Source organism: Gymnoscopelus microlampas (assembly GCF_963454915.1).
Source record: "Gymnoscopelus microlampas genome assembly, chromosome: 17".
NCBI classification, from domain to species: Eukaryota; Metazoa; Chordata; class Actinopteri; order Myctophiformes; family Myctophidae; genus Gymnoscopelus; species Gymnoscopelus microlampas.
The window spans coordinates 36,624,694-36,644,693 of record NC_139954.1 but is presented as its reverse complement, the minus strand read 5'-3'; the positions used below and the strand labels follow the sequence as shown (position 1 = coordinate 36,644,693).

At 43.9% G+C, this 20,000-nt stretch overlaps 1 protein-coding gene across 2 annotated transcripts in view; it reads right to left on the bottom strand.

Annotated features, from left to right (window-relative positions):
* Positions 1-20,000, bottom strand: part of sema5ba (sema domain, seven thrombospondin repeats (type 1 and type 1-like), transmembrane domain (TM) and short cytoplasmic domain, (semaphorin) 5Ba) — a 210,053-nt gene that overhangs the window by 103,032 nt on the left and 87,021 nt on the right. For both annotated transcript variants that reach the window (XM_084084310.1, XM_084084311.1), the window contains exons 4-5: positions 10,595-10,694; positions 9,681-9,726 (exon numbers count right to left, since the gene is read on the bottom strand). In XM_084084310.1, the coding sequence (XP_083940436.1) occupies positions 9,681-9,726; positions 10,595-10,694 (146 nt within the window). The remainder of the gene's footprint in view (positions 1-9,680; positions 9,727-10,594; positions 10,695-20,000) is intronic.

The window sequence follows — 20,000 nt, the reverse complement described above, 5'->3', positions numbered from 1 at the left end:
TGATAGATGTGTTGAAAGCAGTCACCCCGTACTTGCTTCTCCTTTATTAATAACTCCCTACAGTATCTTCTGGTTCTGTCCCTGATTATTCATAAATGTCTTGCGCCCAGCCTGTTCTGAAAAAAGCCTGGTCTTTCTTGACCCAACCATTTGGAACAATTACAGGCCAATTTCGAAATTGCCATTCATTTCAAAAATTCTGGAAAAGGCAGCCTCATTACAAATTCTGGCAGCCGTGAAGGACATCATTAATTCACACATCTTTCCCTGCACTTTACCAGACTAGAATCTTAAGTATGTGTGCATAGTAGTGTGTGTGTGTGTGTGTGTGTGTGTGTGTGTGTGTGTGTGTGTGTGTGTGTGTGTGTGTGTGTGTGTGTGTGTGTGTGTGTGTGTGTGTGTGTGTGTGTGTGTGTGTGTGTGTGTGAGAGAGAGTTAGCTTCTACGCATATAGTGGGCGTTTTTCATCGTTTTCAGACAATGGAATTGGAAAAAAAATGCTCCTAACGCTTCTCATGATAAAAATCAAGCTCTCTTCTCCGGCTAAAGAAAAAAGGGGAGAATTGATGTGTACAGTATACACAATAAACCTACCTACAGTAAAGGACCATAGAATATATGTCTGCAGCTGCTTTGTATGTATTTCTCTTGTGCAGGGGCTTAACCACTATGTTTTTTGTATTAATCTTTTCATTATTTTTTTCAATGTTCATCATTAAAACATTTCATTGCCCCATATACCTTCCCCCCCAGCACAAATACAAGTTCATTATTATTCTCTCTCTTTGTCTTTTTGTTCTACAGTAGCAACCATCATACACTTATTTTCAGTAACAAAGGGAAAAAGAAACTGGGCAAAAATAGCCGATCTACAAGCTCACATCGCATCATGCCGCGTTGTGAGCTTGTAGATCGGCAATTTTTCGCTATACGTTGTACGACAAAGTATTGTACAGTATTTTGGGGTACGGTTGGGACCAGGGCAAAGAATATGTGTAGATCAACCAGTGGTCCGGGGACCACCAGTGGTCCTTAAGGGGGTTCCAGGTGGTCCCCAGCTAAATGATGGAGAGTTGGTAACCAAATGGACCCTTAGCCTATAGATCTTTAACTCTTGAGAGCGTAAAATGAAAACCAAATGGACCCGTCAACGTTTTCCTGCCATCTCTCCTATGGTACCAACATCAATACAGCATGGAATTGGGGACAAAATCTCATCCAACGATAACAACATATTCTAAAGTTCTGGGTCTGAGAGTCTAAATCTCATCAAATGGTGGTCCGTGGCTCAAATGCCCAATAAATAATTAATGGACCTTGATATGAAAAGCATTGAAAACCACTGGTGTCGAAGATGGACAGGACAGAATGCATGTTTCCCAGACACCCCAGAGACTCTCCCACCTCTTTAGTGTTTAGTGCCCGCAGCTGGTGCTGCCCTTTCACATCTCATTTACTTACTTGTTCCCTTTCTCTATGTAATACCCTCATGTTATCTCTCTCTCCCCATCACTCTCTGTTTTCTAATCTTTATCTCACCTCCTCTCATTCTCCCCTCCCATGTGCAGACCCTTTTTTCTACCCCCCCCCCCCCCCCCCCCCCGTCTCTCCCTCTCTCTCTCTCCCCCACATAGCCCTGGAGACCCAAACAATGTCTGAAATGGTTTGACCATGGGAGTATGTCTATGTTCCCACAACCCTATGCTCCCTCAGCCCTACATGTTAACGTCAACCACAACCCTAACCGTAAACCCAGAGGGAACATGGGGTTGAGGGAACATACAGTACGGGCCCGGGGGTGCATAAGGCTGAGGGGGACTGTCCAGGTGTTGTCCTGGACAGTCAGCTGTCCTTCAAGGCACACATTGCCAGGGTTCAGTTGCTAGCTCCAGCAGGCTTACACTTAATTATAACATCCGAGGATCACATTCTTCCTCACGCAGGAGTCTGCCAAGCTCCTGTATTTTGGATAATTAATGTAATCCCAGAGTGAAAATAAGATTTTCACACAAGCATTTCTATCCTCGAAATGCAAACGGCATCATCGGCACACTTGATCAGAAACGGGACTTCAGTTATTCTCTGCGAGGTGGCTTGACACTTTTGAAATAAATTGGGCAACTGCACACTTCAAAACAACATGGATAATATTCACGTATTTATAAGAAGACCGTCGCTTAAGAATTGGATCGTGAACAAGCGTAATTCAGTGGAACGGCACTTCCAGGGATTTTTTGGGGTGGAACAATATAGTTTCGCCCCCAGGACCCAAATGATAAGTTAGGTGTCAAACTTTTTCAAACCTCGTTCAGGTCTCCAGGGCTATCTCCCACGCTGACTGATGGCTAGAGCATCTATCCTTCCACGCTTGCCTGCGTACTAATGGCCATGGCAGGTGTTCTCTCAGGTGCCTGAACAAAAATGGTCGTGGGCCAAGCTTTTAACACTCTGGCATGCAGGCAACTTCACCGGCGCCGCCCTCCCTCATGGCACGGCCCGCGCCACAAACCCCACACTGCTGAAAGACTGCAACATGCAGTGTCTAGCACATTGGTTCTCAAAGTGGGGTCCGGGGACCCCCAGGGATACTTGAGGGGGTTCCAGGGGGTCCCCAGCTAAATGATGGACAGGAACCAAATGGACCCTTATGGGTCTGTAACTCTGAGAGTGTACAAATGATGAACAAAAGTTCATCACATTTGTACACTCTGAGTTAAATTAACATTGATTTTACAATAGAAATTGGGGTCCCAGCGGTATAAAATGCCATTAAATGGGGGTCCATAGCCTAATGCATGTCAAACATGGGGGTCCTTGAAATTAAAATGGTTGAGAATCACTGCTAGAGAGCCGTAAAATCTTCTCTTATTGGGGTCCCTGGCTTATCTTTTCAAATGGGGGGCTGCGGGGTAATAAGTGTCAATTTGGGGGTCCTTGACATGAAAAAGTTTGAGAACCACTGGTCTAGCACACGACAAGCACACAGTCTCCACTCGAATCGGCAAACATAAAAGTGCTCCTTCGTCCCTCAGAAGGAAGAGGGGAAAGTCCTTTCAGACCTTCACACAACCCCCCCCTTCTCTCTCTGCCAGACAGAGGTTGTTTTGGCTTGGGTCTGTCTGAGACAGCCTGGAAGAGAGACTGGCTCTTTATAATTTAGCTCTGTGATAGCAGCAACAGTTGACAAAAAAATAACACACATTCACACTTTGTGACACATACACATACACATACACATACACATACACATACACATACACATACACATACACATACACATACACATACACATACACATACACATACAGCACACACAGACACAGGCGGTAATAGCTTCACACAGAAGTCCAGAGGCTAAAAGTGGGGGTTTTGTGGTGGTGGTGGTGATAGGATGATAGGGGGTATGCGGTTACAGGCAATGATAATAGCCCCGGCCAAATCTAAAGAGATGAATGAATGGGGGGAGTCAGGGCAGAGCGGAGAATGCGGCATTGTGACTGTCGGCGGGGGTGGGGGGCGGGGGAGGGGGGGGGGGGTGGAGGGGACACCTTCTCCCGTTTGCCTTTCAATCAATCGGAGAGTCATTTTGTCCCTTTCACCCCCTCTCAATGGCCGACCTCTATTTTAAAGTAAAATCAGGAACGGAGTCCCTCCCGCGGGGGAGATGGCTCCGGGCTCCTACGGGTCAACTTGTGGTCTTCGCTGAGAGCGTTTGTTTGTCTCGCTCTGTCTGGCGAGGCTGATAATAACGTTTCTGGTGCTGAAAGTGTATCTGGAGGAGGAGGAGGAGGTGTGGTTTTTGGTTTGAAGTCATTATCTCTGGATAATATATCCCTTGGCTGGTGCACCTAGGCTCAATGCCCTCAAAGCTGCAGAAATATGTGGTCTTGATCTCCCGGGGGCAGGGGTTTGTGTTGGCAAGCGGAAGCGGGACAGGTTTGGGTTCGATTTCCATTTGGTTATACAATGAGGGGAGGAAAGGGCTTGAGCCAACGTGCCTCCCTCCTGGGTATCTCTGGCTGTTTTCAAGCGCGCGCTGGCAGATAGACAACTCTCCTCCCCCTTTTCCCCTATTCTCTCTCTCTCTCTCTCTCTCTCTCTCTCTCTCTCTCTCTCTCTCTCTCTCTCTCTCTCTCTCTCTCTCTCTCTCTCTCTCTCTCTCTCTCTCTCTCTCTCTCTCTCTCTCTCTCTCTCTCTCTCTCTCTCTCTCTCTCTCTCCCCCCCCCACCCCACCTAAGTGGGCGACTCATCCTGCTCCCATTGATCTGGGTTCTGGCATAACTGGTGACACTTCCACTTTGGCAACAATGAAGAGTGATCTGCCTCGTTTATCTCCATAGCTTGTGGCAAGCCAGGACTCTCTCCATATCTGTGTGTGTGTGTGTGGTGTGTGTGTGTGTGTGTGTGTGTGTGTGTGTGTGTGTGTGTGTGTGTGTGTGTGTGTGTGTGTGTGTGTGTGTGTGTGTGTGTGTGTGTGTGTGTGTGTGTGTGTGTGTGTGTGTGTGTGTGTGCGCGCGCGTGTGTGTGTGCCCAAGGGGTTTATAAAGAAAGAGTTGGTTCATGTTTGTGAGTTCATTCATTCAATGTGCGTGTGTGTCTCTGTGTGCGTGTGCGCACGTGTGTGTGTGTGTGTGTGTGTGTGTGTGTGTGTGTGTGTGTGTGTGTGTGTGTGTGTGTGTGTGTGTGTGTGTGTGTGTGTGTGTGAGCCTGCGTGCGTGTGCTTGTGTGTGCAAAAGGTTTTCATAAGCCTCCACACCTGTGCTAATGACCTGAGCTTTGCACAGTACATATACGTTTATCACTACACTTTGAATTAAAACCACTCTGATAATATGCTTCATAATTGCGGGGAAGACGCCGAATAAACAACACAAAAAAATGACCTAAGCGTAAGAGTAAACACAGACTGGTCTGTAATACACAAGTGTGATGCAGATGTCCGAGGGCTGGCAGAACAGAGTGGTGCAGCGGAGAAACAACGTGGCCCGGGATGTCAAACAAATGAAAACCTGTGTATGTCCACTTTCTCGCTCCAAAACAAGACCAAGAGGACGCTGCAGACAAAGCGTGCATTGATATTGCCGTTGACACTCGGGTGGCAGCTGTACACATGTTGCTGTTCCGCAGTGAAGAGGACTTTGTGAGACCACATTAAGCCCGCTGATGTATGAATGCTGCAGTGAATGAATCAAGTAGCTGTTGTCCTTTAATCATTCAAGCCCATCTTATACTTCATCGTACGATATGTCGCATGGCGAAAAGAGACGATCTACAAGCTCTCCTTAGTGCCCAAAATAGGGCTTTATACTAGAACCTGTAGTATTTCCTTCTGCACCTAATCCTTTCATCGACAATAGCCAATCTACATTTGTTCACCCCCAGAATAGGGATGCTAGGGTTCAAGAGCTTAAATAATGCTGATATATTGCACTTTTACCTTAGCGCTAGGTATACTCTTGGTTGCTTGTTTTTGCAGGAAATGTACTTAAAACTTCTGGTGATTAGTAGTTTTCGTTCCCTACCTATGTTGAATACACTTATTGTAAGTCGCTTTGGATAAAAGCGTCTGCTAAATGACTGTAATGTAATGTAATGTAAAATGCTGTGCTGAAAGAGTGAGGAACTATTTGCAAAAATGTGTGCTGTAAAGTAGTACCGCCATTGGTATGAGGAAAATTCTGTCACTACTGTGCTAAATGCCCTACTGTAAAGGCAAGCTTACGACCAAAAAGTAATTGGTTCAAAGATTTGAGCTATTAAGCATTATTTTACACTTTGGCTATTCAAAAATAGCAGATCTACAAGCTCATAGCGCGGCTCAGAGTGCCGCGCTATGAGCGTGTAGATCTGCTATTTTTGAGAAATCGTGAAAATGTGTGCAAATCTTTGAATATTTTTTTTTTCAAGCGAACATTTGTAACTCAAATCTTTGCTTCTGGGGGTCCCTGGAACAAAATATTTTGAGATGGGGGTCCTTGGCCAAATACATAATACATTTTGTGGTCCTTGACATGAAAAAGTTTGAGAACCACTGACATTATAGTAACATACGTTTTTTTCAAAAAACAGTTTTTAGAAGACATTCTAGAAACAGACATTTTGTAGAATCGGCCTCAGGTCTTAATGGGTTAAAGCAGGTGGTGGAAGGAAGTCTCAACTTTATGTTCTACAACGCTGATGATGTGTGCCCTTGAGCAAACCACTTGAACCCTAGCATCCCTATTCTGGCCATGTCATAATAGGCAAACATTCAGTGAAAATAGCCCCTCTACAAGCACGAAGAGCATCGGGCAAAAAGATTTGCGAAGAGATTTGGCGTATAGGGAACAAAGGAGTGGGGTTTACGTGGTTAGAGTGGTTAAACCCCAACTGAAACCAATAGAGGCCACAGCATCTATGATTGTAAGTATGTGGTCGTACTGGGCTTGTGCGAGTGTGAATTATATGTAAACCCCTCCAATCCTACAGTACGTAACTACTCCCAGAAAGTTGTCTTGATCCAATTAAACGGTGTAATAGGAGAGAGGGAAAATGGTATTGGTCTGGTGGGTACAGCTCATCTATAATTCAATCCAAACAGGGTCAAGGGATTTTCCCAAATACGCGAGAGCATACCGGAGACGTTTCCACGCCAGTGAAATATTAATGCAAACAAGCCAAACTCGATGAAACAGGCAGGGTTTTTCGATTCCAGTTTCCAGGGGAAATTACAATCCATGTGTGACCCAACAGTGACTCCATCAGTGAGTCACTGACAGTGAGAGAGTGCAATGTACAGTACATGATGCATATAGTAAAATCCTCACAGTTCATTTAACTCTCAGGGTTACCGGTCGATGGCTGACACAACCATATATTTCGGTTGTGAGTAAGTATTGTATGTACTGTATGTATGCATGTAGTGCTTTATGTACAGACGAGTGGTGGAAAAAGTACGATTTTCTTTTTTTACTTAAGTAAAAGTATCAATATTGCAATGTAGAAATACTCTGTTACAAGTAAAAGTCCGGAATAAAACATTTACTTGAGTATGAGTACGAAAGTATTGGTACCAAAATGTACTTAAAGTACCAAAAGTAGAAAGTACTCGTTACGCAGAATGTCCCATTTCACAAGTTTTAAAATGTCTAAAAATATTTTGAAAATAGCCGATCTACAAGCTCACAATGCGTCGCGATGCGACGCATTGTGAGCTTGTAGATCGGCTATTTTCAAATGGCCGAAATGTATATAGGGCTGGTTAATGTATAAAAGTATAAGTAAAAGTATAATATTAAAAGTATAATATTTGAGTCTGCGATGTAGTGGAGTAGAAGTGAAAGTACTGCAAACTGGAAATACTCCAGTGAAGTAAAAAAAGACCACAAAATTGTACTTATGTACAGTACTTGAGTAAATGTACTTAGATACTTTCCACCACTGGTTGTGAGTATGTATTGTATGTATGCATGTAGTGCTTATGTACAGACATAATGTCCCACAATACATAAGGTCCTACATATAAAGTAATAACAATATTTTAGTTTTTAAAACATACACGGTTGAAATATACTGTAGAGATACAAGGTTTCTTCCCGACAACAACAATATGATCTTCAATGAACATGGCATTTCACTAATAGACAACATTAACACTTGGTTTGGTTAAAAAATAAACTCATAATCTCCAGTTGCTCGATGAAAGCTATTGGGAGCTCTCGCATGATATGAAAGCAGACGTGTTGATTTGTGTAAGGGAGAACTGCAGCCGAGACACATCCTCCATCCATTTTCAAATCTTCATCAAGGCTATAATAGCACAGTGGCTGCCTATGGAGGGTTTGCTTCAGACACATAACTCACTGATGTGCTGTGTGGGGCTCTGCACCCAAAGCAACAAATCAAATGACATCTAGACATCTAGCGCCTCAAAACCAGTTAACCCTTTAAGACCGGGGAACGCACCTGTGTCATTTTTAGATTTCTTTGGCTATTAAAAAAATAGCAGATATACATATTGTAGATCTGCTATTTTTTGAAAAATCAGGAACATTTGTGCAAAGCTTTGAATATATGTATTTTTTAAAGTGAACATTTTAACTCAAATCTTTGCCTCTGGGGGTTCTACAAATGTCTTCTAAAAAAAAAACGTATGTTGCTATAATATCAGTGGTGCTCAAACTTTTTCATGTCAAGGACCACCCGTAATGATATTTGAACTGTTTGGTTGCTACTATATATGTCTATGAAATGAATACCAAGGACCCCAACGGAAACAAGTCCGCTAGGACTTTTTTGGTCGGACCTTTTAGACAAAAGTATGATAAGTGTAACTGTGTTGTTTTACATTCTTTTTGCCTAATACAAATTTCAATCAATCAATCAATCAATCAATGATATGTATTTGGCTGCAGACCCCCATCTGGAACAAATATTTTGTTCCAGGGACCCCCCCAGAAGAAAAGATTTGAGTTACAAATGTTCACTTTAAAAAAAAAAAAGTATATATATATATATATATTCAAATAATTTTCATTATTTTTCAGAAAGCGCTATGAGCTTGTATATCTGCTATTTTTGAATAGCCAAAGATTTCAAAAAAATTACACAGATGCGTTCCTGGTCTTAATGGGTTAAGGATAAATGAGCTTTTGCTCTCTGCTAGCAGACTCATGATATCTACATACAGCAATTGTATATACAGCAAACAACCGTCACGGTTGGGTGGAAACCTTGTATCGCCATATTTCATCGTTTCTTTTTACATAAATGAATGCCCTACTGTATATAAAATGCACTTCATCTTATGACAGTTTCATGCGAAAATAGAAAATAACCCATCTAGAAGCTCACTTGAAAGTGGTTTAAGTCTGCCTGTGGATATTATGCATATATTGAACCGATGAAAAGTATTAACAAGGGCTTGTGTCTAAATAATAACAACACTGGGTCCATCGGAACACACTGTTCTTGTTCCCATTTCCTGGAAAGTAGCGTTTTATGGAAATGCAAGGTTTCCACCTGACAGCGATATAATATACTCTCAACACACAGACTCAAACAGTCCAAAACTCAAACTGTTTGGGAAACACAGTCATCTCGTCGCAAAAAACCACCTCTCCACACTCTGACTGGGCCTCCTGTCAAAGTGATGCATGCAGCATAGCGTCACCGTGCCAACAACATAAACAACACATCTGCTGAGCTGAGCTGCACATGCCCAGTGGGAGGTGTGGTTTGTGTGTGCGTGTGTGTGTGTGTGTGTGTGTGTGTGTGTGTGTGTGTGTGTGTGTGTGTGTGTGTGTGTGTGTGTGTGTGTGTGTGTGTGTGTGTGTGTGTGTGTGTGTGTGTGTGTGTGTGTGTGTGTGTGTGTGTGTTGGATCGGGGTGGGGAAGACAACCAGGAAGGAAAGAACAATGTTGGAGGATGCTGTAGTCTGGACCACACGTACGTTCAATACTCCACCCACACAAGCAACAAGACAGACAGACAGACAGACAGACAGACAGACAGACAGACAGACAGACAGACAGACATGTGCTATAGAGACAGACAGACAGACAGACAGACAGACAGACAGACAGACAGACAGACAGACAGACACACATAGAGACAGAGACAGACAGTCCCACAGAGAGAGACGGACAAAGCGAGTATAGGACACACAGACGGTACAGCAGAGAACGCACTGATTGTCTTACCTGGATCAGGGACATGTTACTTAGGTCCAGTCTGAACAGGTAGTTTCTGGAGAGAGGATAGAGCAGGGGGAGTGAGTCAGTGAGCATTATATGATAATTATAGAAGTCATTATCACACATCAGATTTTTGCCTAATAATGCAAAAAAAAAATCATTACAAAAGGGACAGGCAATTTTGGCCGGTGTCACCCAGAACCAGTGCCAGTGAAATGTTAGACCGTAATTGGCTGCCGGCGAATGCAAGATATTATTTTCAGCTTTGGTCTGAGTCATCACAGTGTGTGTGTGTGTGTGTGTGTGTGTGTGTGTGTGTGTGTGTGTGTGTGTGTGTGTGTGTGTGTGTGTGTGTGTGTGTGTGTGTGTGTGTGTGCGTGCGTGCGTGCGTGCGTGCGTGCGTGCGTGCGTGCGTGCGTGCGTGCGTGCGTGCGTGCGTGCGTGCGTGCGTGCGTGCGTTATGTGTGTGTGTGTGTGTGTGTGTGTGTGTGTGTGTGTGTGTGTGTGTGTGTGTGTGTGTGTGTGTGCTGTGTGCTGTGTGTGCTGTGTTCTTTTAGAATGTCAAATCAAGTTGCTGCTGACTTCTTGCTGGCCTGTAAACAACCCAACACACACACACACACACACACACACACACACACACACACACACACACACACACACACACACACACACACACACACACACACACACACACACACACACACACACACACACACACTCTGTTGGGCTTGATATTTCCTTCAAAATCCACTCGCTCTGCCAAATCCTACGCTTGACTCAATCCAGCGAGTCCTCAGTGGAGTACTTAAAAAGCGATCAGTGCCTACAGAACCGCATTGTGTGAGTGATCCGATTGTCAGCGCCGCGGGCTGCGGGATGAAGGGGCGAAAGGCTGAATGAATTTACAGTTCCCTTACCTGGCACCCACGATCAGCTCATTCCTAGTCAGGTCAAGGGTAAGCTGGGAGTAGTCTCTCACACCGGGCTGGGAGAAACTCGAGATCCATGGATGGAGTGCTGAGGGAAAGAGAAACAGAGAGAGAGTGAGAAACAAAGACAGCGAGAAGGAGATTTTGCACTTCAGAAGTAGTTTAACTACAGCATCCTCAAACAGACCATCATGCCTGATTTATACTTTGGTTGTGGTCTGTGTCACGCACCGAAAATAGCCGATGTACAAGCTCACAGCGCAAAAGCGGCATGATGCAAAGTAGGGATGTTAACAATTAATTTATAATCGATTAACTACCATTAAGAATTTAGTCGCCTAAAGTTATCGATTTCAATTCATTAAAAATGTATTCTTTTTTATTTTAATTTGGGAAAACCTTTTTTTTGGGGGGGGGGGGGGGGGGACTAGTGAAAGTTATAGATATGGTATGTGTGATATCAAAAGTGAGTTTACCATAATTACAGTAATTCTTAATCATATTTCATCATATTCAAGGGCTTTTGGAGAGAAATGAGACAGACTCCATAGAGCACTGCAGAGGGGAGGTGTGCGTGTCTGTGTCCAGCTGATGCTCGTTGATGCTCGTTAATGTTATATACATCAAGGCAAGTATGTTTCTGCACTCAGTTTCGGACAAGAATTTTTCTTTTGGTCCTAAAAAACGTTGCTTATCAATTAATCGGTTAATGCAAACCATTGTGAGCTTGTAGATCGGCTATTTTCGGTGTGCGACATCAGCACGCAAACCGGTATACATCAGGCTTTAGACCACAAGCGAAATGTCCTGACATGACATAAATAGAGGCCGATATCATCGTCATAGATTCAGTACATTGTGCTCACTGCGTGGGTGAATACTGCTGTGCTTCACAAACAGTGAACTGCACACTCGTTGTATTGTATGGTAAATTCTCCACTTGCTGGGAGTACTGTCAAAGCGCCCTTGAGCAAGTTCCTCCAGCAGCCTACAGCTGCTCCGAGGTCAGGACTGTACTCGGCAGTTTCGAGCGGTGCTCCTATGCAAGCGGTTTAAATCAGGTCGCTGCTGAAAAAAAGATCATACGTGCTCCGTCGCTTTTTCGTGTTTAACCCATTCAATCCGGGAACACGTCTGTGTCATCGGTGTCATTAGAAATAGCAGATCTTCAATCTTTGAAGATCAAAGATTGAAGATCTGCTATTTTTTTTTTTATCGTGAAAATGTTGTGCAAATCTTTTAATATGCATGTTGTAAAGCGAACATTTTTAACCCCCGATCTGTGGTTCTGGGGGGTCCCTGGAACAACATATTTTGAGATGGGGGGTCCGCGGCCAAATACATATCATTTTGGGTGGTCCTTGACATGGAAAAGTTCTGAGCACCACTGATATTATAGCAACTTAGAGATTTAGAAGACATTTGTAGAATCCCCGGAAGCAAAGATTTGAGCTACAAAAAAATTGCAGATCTACAAGCTCATAGCGCGGCATGAGCTTGAATATCTGCTATTTTAGAATAGCCTTTTTTTTTTTTTTTAATTAGCACAGATGCTTCCCCGGTCTTAATGGGTTAAATAATGGTTATAATGTGAAAAAAAAGAAGTGGGAGTCAAGTCAAGCTTTCTGGTGGCAGTTCAGCTGCGCTTGGCGGGACGTTGTGGGCCATACATGACTCTGGAGGTCTCCTGCGGAGTGGCACAAAGCTGTCCGGGCACCGCCGTCAGCCCCGCTGATCCCTAATACAACCTGACGACCAAGTCAAACACAGGCCCCCGTCCAGCATACGCAGCGCGAATCACAGCGCCTGTTTGACACTCGCCTTCACAAATCAAAACCATTTCCAAGCGTCAGCCATGGGGAGGCAAGGGGAAGTGGCCCGGCGGGGGGGGGGGGGTGGGGTTGTGTGAGCGGGTGTGCGGGTCCTATGGTGAGAAATAAAAAGTCTCTCCACGTCGGTCTTGTATACGACCCAGAGCGCGACCCTTTTAAATGGATTTCACCACATGAAGAGAGTCTACAGCACAGGGGATTTGCCATATTTTTTGCCTGGGGTAAATGGCTATAACGGTGGTCCTGGTTTAAATACCCTGACGGACATGCTTAGAAATGTAAGTGTCGGAACGCACTTGATGGCTTTCCGCGTTCAAAGGAGTGGGAAAGGATGATGTCACAAATATACAGTTCGCTGTAGTTGTTCAACCCCTTCATTTCCACCAAAAAATGCCAAGAAACAATAGTTCACACCCTCGTGTTAAAGGATCATTTCAACATTAACCCTGGTGTCCGTATTTTGGGCATGTCATTCAGGCAAAAGAAAAATTCGCAAAATGTTCGAAACAAATTAAAATCAAATAGATCTACAAGGCTATTTTGACTTTTATTTTAAAAACAATTTTATAGGGCTTAAGTGGTTAAGAGCCAAGATATCAAAGCTGTGATTAGAGGCATACATAACATTAGGGCGTAATACTGATAACCCTATTCATTATGGAGGCAGTCATCAAACATTTAAACCTTAAAAAACCTTAATCTCCCTTTAAACTTTAATGTGGCTGGAAGATGCTGAATGGCTCTGGCTGTGGGACTACACACACACACACACACACACACACACACACACACACACACACACACACACACACACACACACACACACACACACACACACACACACACACACACACACACACACACACACACACACACACACACACACATTGTGGAGAGAAAGTTGGTGAGTGAGCGCAGCATCTTTAGAAACAGTGTGTGGAGTTGATTGGGCTCCATATGTCCCTGTCATCTGGAGATGTCGTCCATAGAGGGAACACTAGAGTTAAGACTCATCATCAGACATATAACGTGCTGCTGTTACTGCTGCTACAGTACAATATGGCGTTCTATACAGTATATTGTGCACAACACCAGAACAGTCCTTGACTAAAGACAGTCATTTTGTTTTAACCCATTAAGCCCTGGAACGCATCTGTGTCACTTTTTGATTTGAGCTAAAAAAAACACATTATTTTACACTTTGGCTATTGAAAAATAGCAGATATACACGCTCATAGCGCGGCACCGAGTGCCGCGCTACGAGCTTGTAGATCTGCTATTTTTGAAAAGTCGTGAAAATGTGTGCAAATCTTTGAATATTATATTGTTTTAAAGCGAACATTTTTTACTCGAATCTTTGCTTCTGGGGGGTCCCTGGAACAAATATCTTGAGATGGGGGTCGGCGGCCAAATACATAATTTTGGGGGTCCTTGACCTGAAAAAGTTTGAGCACCACTGATATAGAAACATACGTTTTTTTTCCCCAGAATACTGCTGGGATTTAGAAGACATTTAGTAGAATCGGCTTCAGGTCTTAATGGGTTAAATACTTATTAAACCCTATATACTGTGTGTTGTATGCTTACAGGCCAGCAAGAAGGCGGCAGACATAGCCCTACAACACTAGAGAGAAGAACATGCTGTACATAAAATAATGTGCATGTGTGTCTGGGTTTTCCCAGCGGTACATCCAGATGGGAACAGGTATTTGTTGAAGAGAATGAACACAAATTGCTCAAATTGACCGCATTGTGTTTGTTCAAACACCTATAGGGGTTTAAATGTCAAGCGGCACCTCCAAAAACTAATTCACAACACAGCATTACACAAACATTTTAATTATACACAGCATTTTTATCAATAGCAAATCAAATCACACTGACATTTTAGAAACTGTTTTAAAAAGACGGGGTGCCGTGATTTTCAGTGACCCCCCCCCCCTAAAACATAATCATCAGGTATTATGGTTATACTAGGAGGAAGTTTTTTTCAAAAAAGTGTACAGAAAGTGTTAAAATTATGTTTTTATGTGGACACGCCTCCAGTTCATTAAGTATACCTCCTTCACCACCTTAGCACCACCCACCTGTGCTAGTCCCTCCTCCTCCTCATGCCCATACCTGTTGTGTTATGATAATGAGGGGGAGGGTATAATTTTACTGTGTCATTGAAGCGCTGTTTTTCTATTGGCACGTTTGACCCTCAAGATTTCAGCCTCCATGCAGGAAGAAACTCAAAATAGTCAGAGAAGACATAAAACACCATAAAAACACCACCAGGGGGCTTAATGAAGTTCTATCAACCTCATAGACACGTGAAAAACAGAAAAAGTGCAAAACCATGGCACCACCTCTTTAACAGGTACATGTGTAACTAAATGTTGCCGTCTACAATTTTTCATCAAACAGTCAAAAGAAAGCAATACAGTATTCATATGGTTTGTTGCCCATAATGTAAAGGAGTCAGTTTTGTACCCCAAATTATTGCCTTTGCATAGTCCATTTGATATTTGGCATTCTCTCTCTCACAGTTCATAAATATTTATCTTACAGTATGTACATGTGCTTATGCAACGTGCACGTTGCATAAGCACATGTGCACGTGCGTGCGCACACACACACACACACACACACACACACACACACACACGTATCCATCTCTCTCTCTCTCTCTCTCTCTCTCTCTCATCTCTCTCTCTCTCTCTCTCTCTCTCTCTCTCTCTCTCTCCTCTCTCTCTCTCTCTCTCTCCTCTCTCTCTCTCTCTCTCTCTCTCTCTCTCTCTCTCTCTCTCTCTCTCTCTCTCTCTCTGTGATGTGGCGTGCTGATGTTGAAGCCATATAAGGGCGGTCCGAGGAGAGGAGGAGGAGCCTCTGCATGTCTATCATCTGATTAATGGGCGAACAGCCCGAGCCTCGCAGGCGGAGACACGAGCAGAGGGGAGTCAGGGTCATTTTTCTCACAATCTCGTGTAAACACACCCTCTATCCAGTTCAAGATTATGTGTGCGAGCGCGTGCGCGCGTGTGTGTGTGTGTGTGTGTGTGTGTACTCATGTAAACGCTATGGTCCTCCTAAGTCCTAAAATGGTATAACCTATTAAAGCCCACTTTATCTCGTCCACTAAACAGTGTCAGAGGGGTCTTAACAGCCAGGGGCTGGGTGGGAGACTGGGGAGTCATTATGAAAGCAAGTTTTCATGGGACACCTCACGAGTATCTACGGTATGTTGACGGGCAAATGAAGAGGTATATACAAGCCGTTTGGAAAAAGACTGCACTGTTCAAGGATCAGGGTAAACAGGGACGTGCACAGATAGACTCTAGGTGGTGCTAGAGCACCTGCCCTTTGCCCTCTTGACCAGAAGTGCCCTTTTGAAAAAAAGGGTTTTTTTTTTTTTTTCAGTTTACAGCAGTGGTCTTCAACAGGGGGTCCGGGACCCCTAGGGGGTCCTCAGAGTTACTACAGGGGGTCCGCCAAATCTTTATGTGATATGATTTTTCTTTTTACCGTAACCACTCGAAACCTAGCATCCCTTTTCTGAGGAGAACTTTAGCCAAAAATAGCCGATCTACAAGCCCACAACGCCTCGCGCTGCGAGGCGTTGTGGGCTTGTAGATCGGCTATTTTTGGCAAAGAGGTATAGGTGTAGAGGGGAAAAAGAGCAGACCAAGTAAACAAAAAAAAGTATAATTTACTTGAGCACCTGCCCCTCAAAATGTCTGTGCACGCCACTGAGGGTAAAGATGACCGTAGGCTGAGGCTGAAAGATGAATAGAGGGGAGATGGTGAGGTAATGACAGAGGCCAGAGGTGCGGAGGAGGAGGACAGCTGTTGAGCAGTGGTGGAAAGTAACTACGTACATTTACTCAAGTACTGTACTTAAGTACAATTTTGAGGTATTTGTACTTTCCTTGAGTATTTCCAATTTCCAGTACTTTTACTTCTACTCCACTACATCTCAGATCCAAATATTGTACTTTTGCTCCACTACAATTATTTAATAAGTTTATAGTTACTAGTTACTTTATAGATACTAGACCATACCCGGTCGACGCATCCGTGGGGGGATATGCGCAAATGATCTGGCAACCAGGGAGGCGACATTGTTTCACACATAAACGCTAATAAGAAGCTGAGATTTGATGAAAGTGAAAAACGGGCTTCACAGTTAAGTTCAGATGGTAATGGTCAATGGCTGTGTGCAAAATCAGAGCAATTGGTCCAGCCACTGAGGAGAACCGGGTAGTGACACCACTACACACAGACACCACTACACACAGACAGACAGAGGTTACTAGAATTATAGTAGGATAAATTATTACATTATAAAACATACATTAACCACTTTAGCCCTATTTCATACCGAGGCTATTTGAAAATAGCCGATCTACAATCTCACAACGCGTCACGTTGTGAGATTGTAGATCGGCTATTTTCAAATATGTTAGTAATTTTACTTTTGGTACTTTAATTACATTTTGATGCCAATACTTTTGTACTTTTACTCAAGTAAATTTTGAATTCCAGACTTTTACTTGTAACAGAGTACTTGCAGTATTGATACTTTTACTTAAGTAAAACATTTGAGTACTTTTCCCACCACTGCTGTTGAGGTATAACTTCAGTCCGTACTACAACCTGCGGAAGTAAGCCGGTTCAATCAGGAGACACGTTTTGTGTGAGAATGAGGTTTCATTGAGCATGATTTGGCCTTAACCCCATCACAGATATATTACGGCTTTTATACTTATTCTGGAGAACATCCAGAAATAGAGTGGGATGCATTGTAAAGCGACAATTGACAGATGCTTTTAAGAAGTGACTTATTCTAGCTATAAAATAGGACCATTAAAAGAAAGAGGAGATGATGTAGACCATAAAGAACACGCCGCGGAGTGATGATAGATTAGGATAAAACGGCTCTCACTGAAGCCAACACGCTCCTTATAACAGCACAAAACAGGAGCTCCTAGCGCTCCGTTCAAACAGCTTAGCGCTGAGCGTAAATCATTCCAAAATTCCAAATGAAGATCATTATGTGCGGGTAAACATTTCCCACATCGTGAATATATCCCCGCACAGGCTTGTAAAAGAGACTGAGGGGCTAAATATGATTCAGGGGCAAGCAGAGACAAAGAGAGAGCGTGTGTGTGCGTCTGTGTGTGTGTGTGTGTCTGTGTCTGTGTCTGTGTGTGTGTGTGTGTGTGTGTGTGTGTGTGTGTGTGTGTGTGTGTGTGTGTGTGTGTGTGTGTGTGTGTGCGCGCGCGCGTGCTGGGGGAGTCGTGTGAGCCGTGAGCTTATTTACTCACGCTTGGGTGACAGCGAGGGTCTGTCAGTGACTGACATTTATCCTCCTGCTTACAAGTGGCTTTATTTGCTCAGCCAGCTCCCTCCCCTCATAACTGTCTGGCCCTGGGTGGCGGGCCGACGCAGGGACAATAAAAACCGGATGAATATGAAAGCCTCGCTCCCTCGCCGGTCGGACCCCGGGGCCCGGAGCCGGACTTGATGGACGATCATTGCGTTCCTTTTTTTCCCCGCCTTTGCAATCGGCGGGCAGACGGATTAATGCATTAGCTAGCGGGTGTCGTAGGTGATGGGGGGGGGTGAGAACAGTCACCAGGACATTAGTCTTCGGGGACAGGAATCATCTAACCTTTCCATCTTCTCGGGGTGTGACAGCTTTTAAACACATATGGCCTCTTCCCAAGCGAGTCTACGTGTCGACGGGGCGACGTTCAAGAGGCAGCACCGCGACCGGACTGTGAGTCGTTGTTTGTTCACGATGACGCTGGCTTCGGTGAGGTCAAAGATGGCAAACGCCAGTGAAATGGGTGAATGAGTCGACAGACAGAGGAGGAGGGAGAGAGAGAGAGGGAGACAAAACACTGGGTAGAAAATACACACATACACACGCACATGCACCAACAAGACATACTCTCGCACATGCGCGCGTAGACACACGCACGCACGTACGCACGCACACACACACACACACACTATCACACACACACTATCACACACACTATCACATAACACAAGCGCAAATCCAATCTGTTCCATCCGACCTGATGGAATGTGCGATTCCTTCAAGTTGGAGCACATCGGAATGGACATCCGATAAAGAAGCAATCTTTCCTTGATCTAATCCAGTGAGTTTGGAGCTGGAAGGTCAAACTCTCTGAGGGACAGATGGCGTCGGCCACTGGGGGTGTGATGGAGAATACAGATGAACAGAGTCAAACAGTGACTAAGCCCTCCCCAATTAATCCCGGCTACTTGAAATGCCTTTGATGCCCGTGTATGGTTTGTGTGACCCAAGAGAGGCTTTCAGGAAGATGAAACAAACAGCACCATTACAAACGACCCCGATCGGACGTTGGATAAGAAATTTGAAAAGCTAGAATGTGAAGATTCAAACGAGAGTTGCAGTTTTATTAGAGAGAGTGATGGATATCAAAGCAATTCCTCCAATCCCTTTCTGCGTCCTGACCGGAAACATCTTTTATCGACACACACACACGCACACGCACACGCACACACACACACACACACACACACACACACACACACGACACGACACGACAAGACTTCAATTACCTCTCTACTACATAACAAACCACTGACAAATAACCTTGGAATGTCACTCTTTTCCCCCCTTTAATAAAAAACAAAACATAACATAAGCTTTGCTTTTCTCTTTAATTCCAACAGCAAGGCTTGTTTGCTTAATTACTTCCAGCCCAGTAATAGAAAAATAAAAATCAACACAGCCTTTTGTAATTAGCATGATAATTGAGCAACGTGTTGATTTCCACCCCTGAAGAGCATCGCTGTTTAATGTGCTATGAATAACACATATTGTGCCAAAGTTAGCTGCCCATCAAGTTAGCAGCATTCCTCCACAGCTGATGATACACAGGTACGTAGCGTCTCGGCACATTTGGATTACACTCGTTTACAAGAGCGAGAGGTGAGAAGGTCAGTCGCACCTGTGTTTACAAAATGGATTATTGGACCATGTCATGAACACGCAATGCTGCCCGTCTGGCAATTTTGCACACTGGGAACAGTGCAATTATCACGCAATCGATCTATTTCGATTAATATAGAGTAACTTAACCCATTAAGACCTGGAACGCATCTGTGTCACTTTTTTCATTTGAGATAAAAAAGCATTATTTTACAATTTGGCTATTGAAAAATAGCAGATATACAAGCTCATAGCGCGGCACCGAGTGGTGCGCTACGAGCTTGCAGATCTGCTAATTTTGAAAAATCGAGAAAATGTTTATATTTATATTCTTTTAAAGCAACATGTTTAACTCAAATCTTTGCTTCTGGGGGGTCCCTGGAACAAAACATTTTGAGATGGGAGTCGGCGGCCAAATACATATAATTTTGGGGGTCCTTGACATAAAAAAGTTTGAGCACCACTGATATAGAAAGATGCGTTTTTTCAGAATACTGTTGGGATTTAGAGGACATTTGTAGAATCGGCTTCAGGTCTCAATAGTTTAAGTCGGCATGTAACATAGGATATATAAAAAAAAAAAAAACAA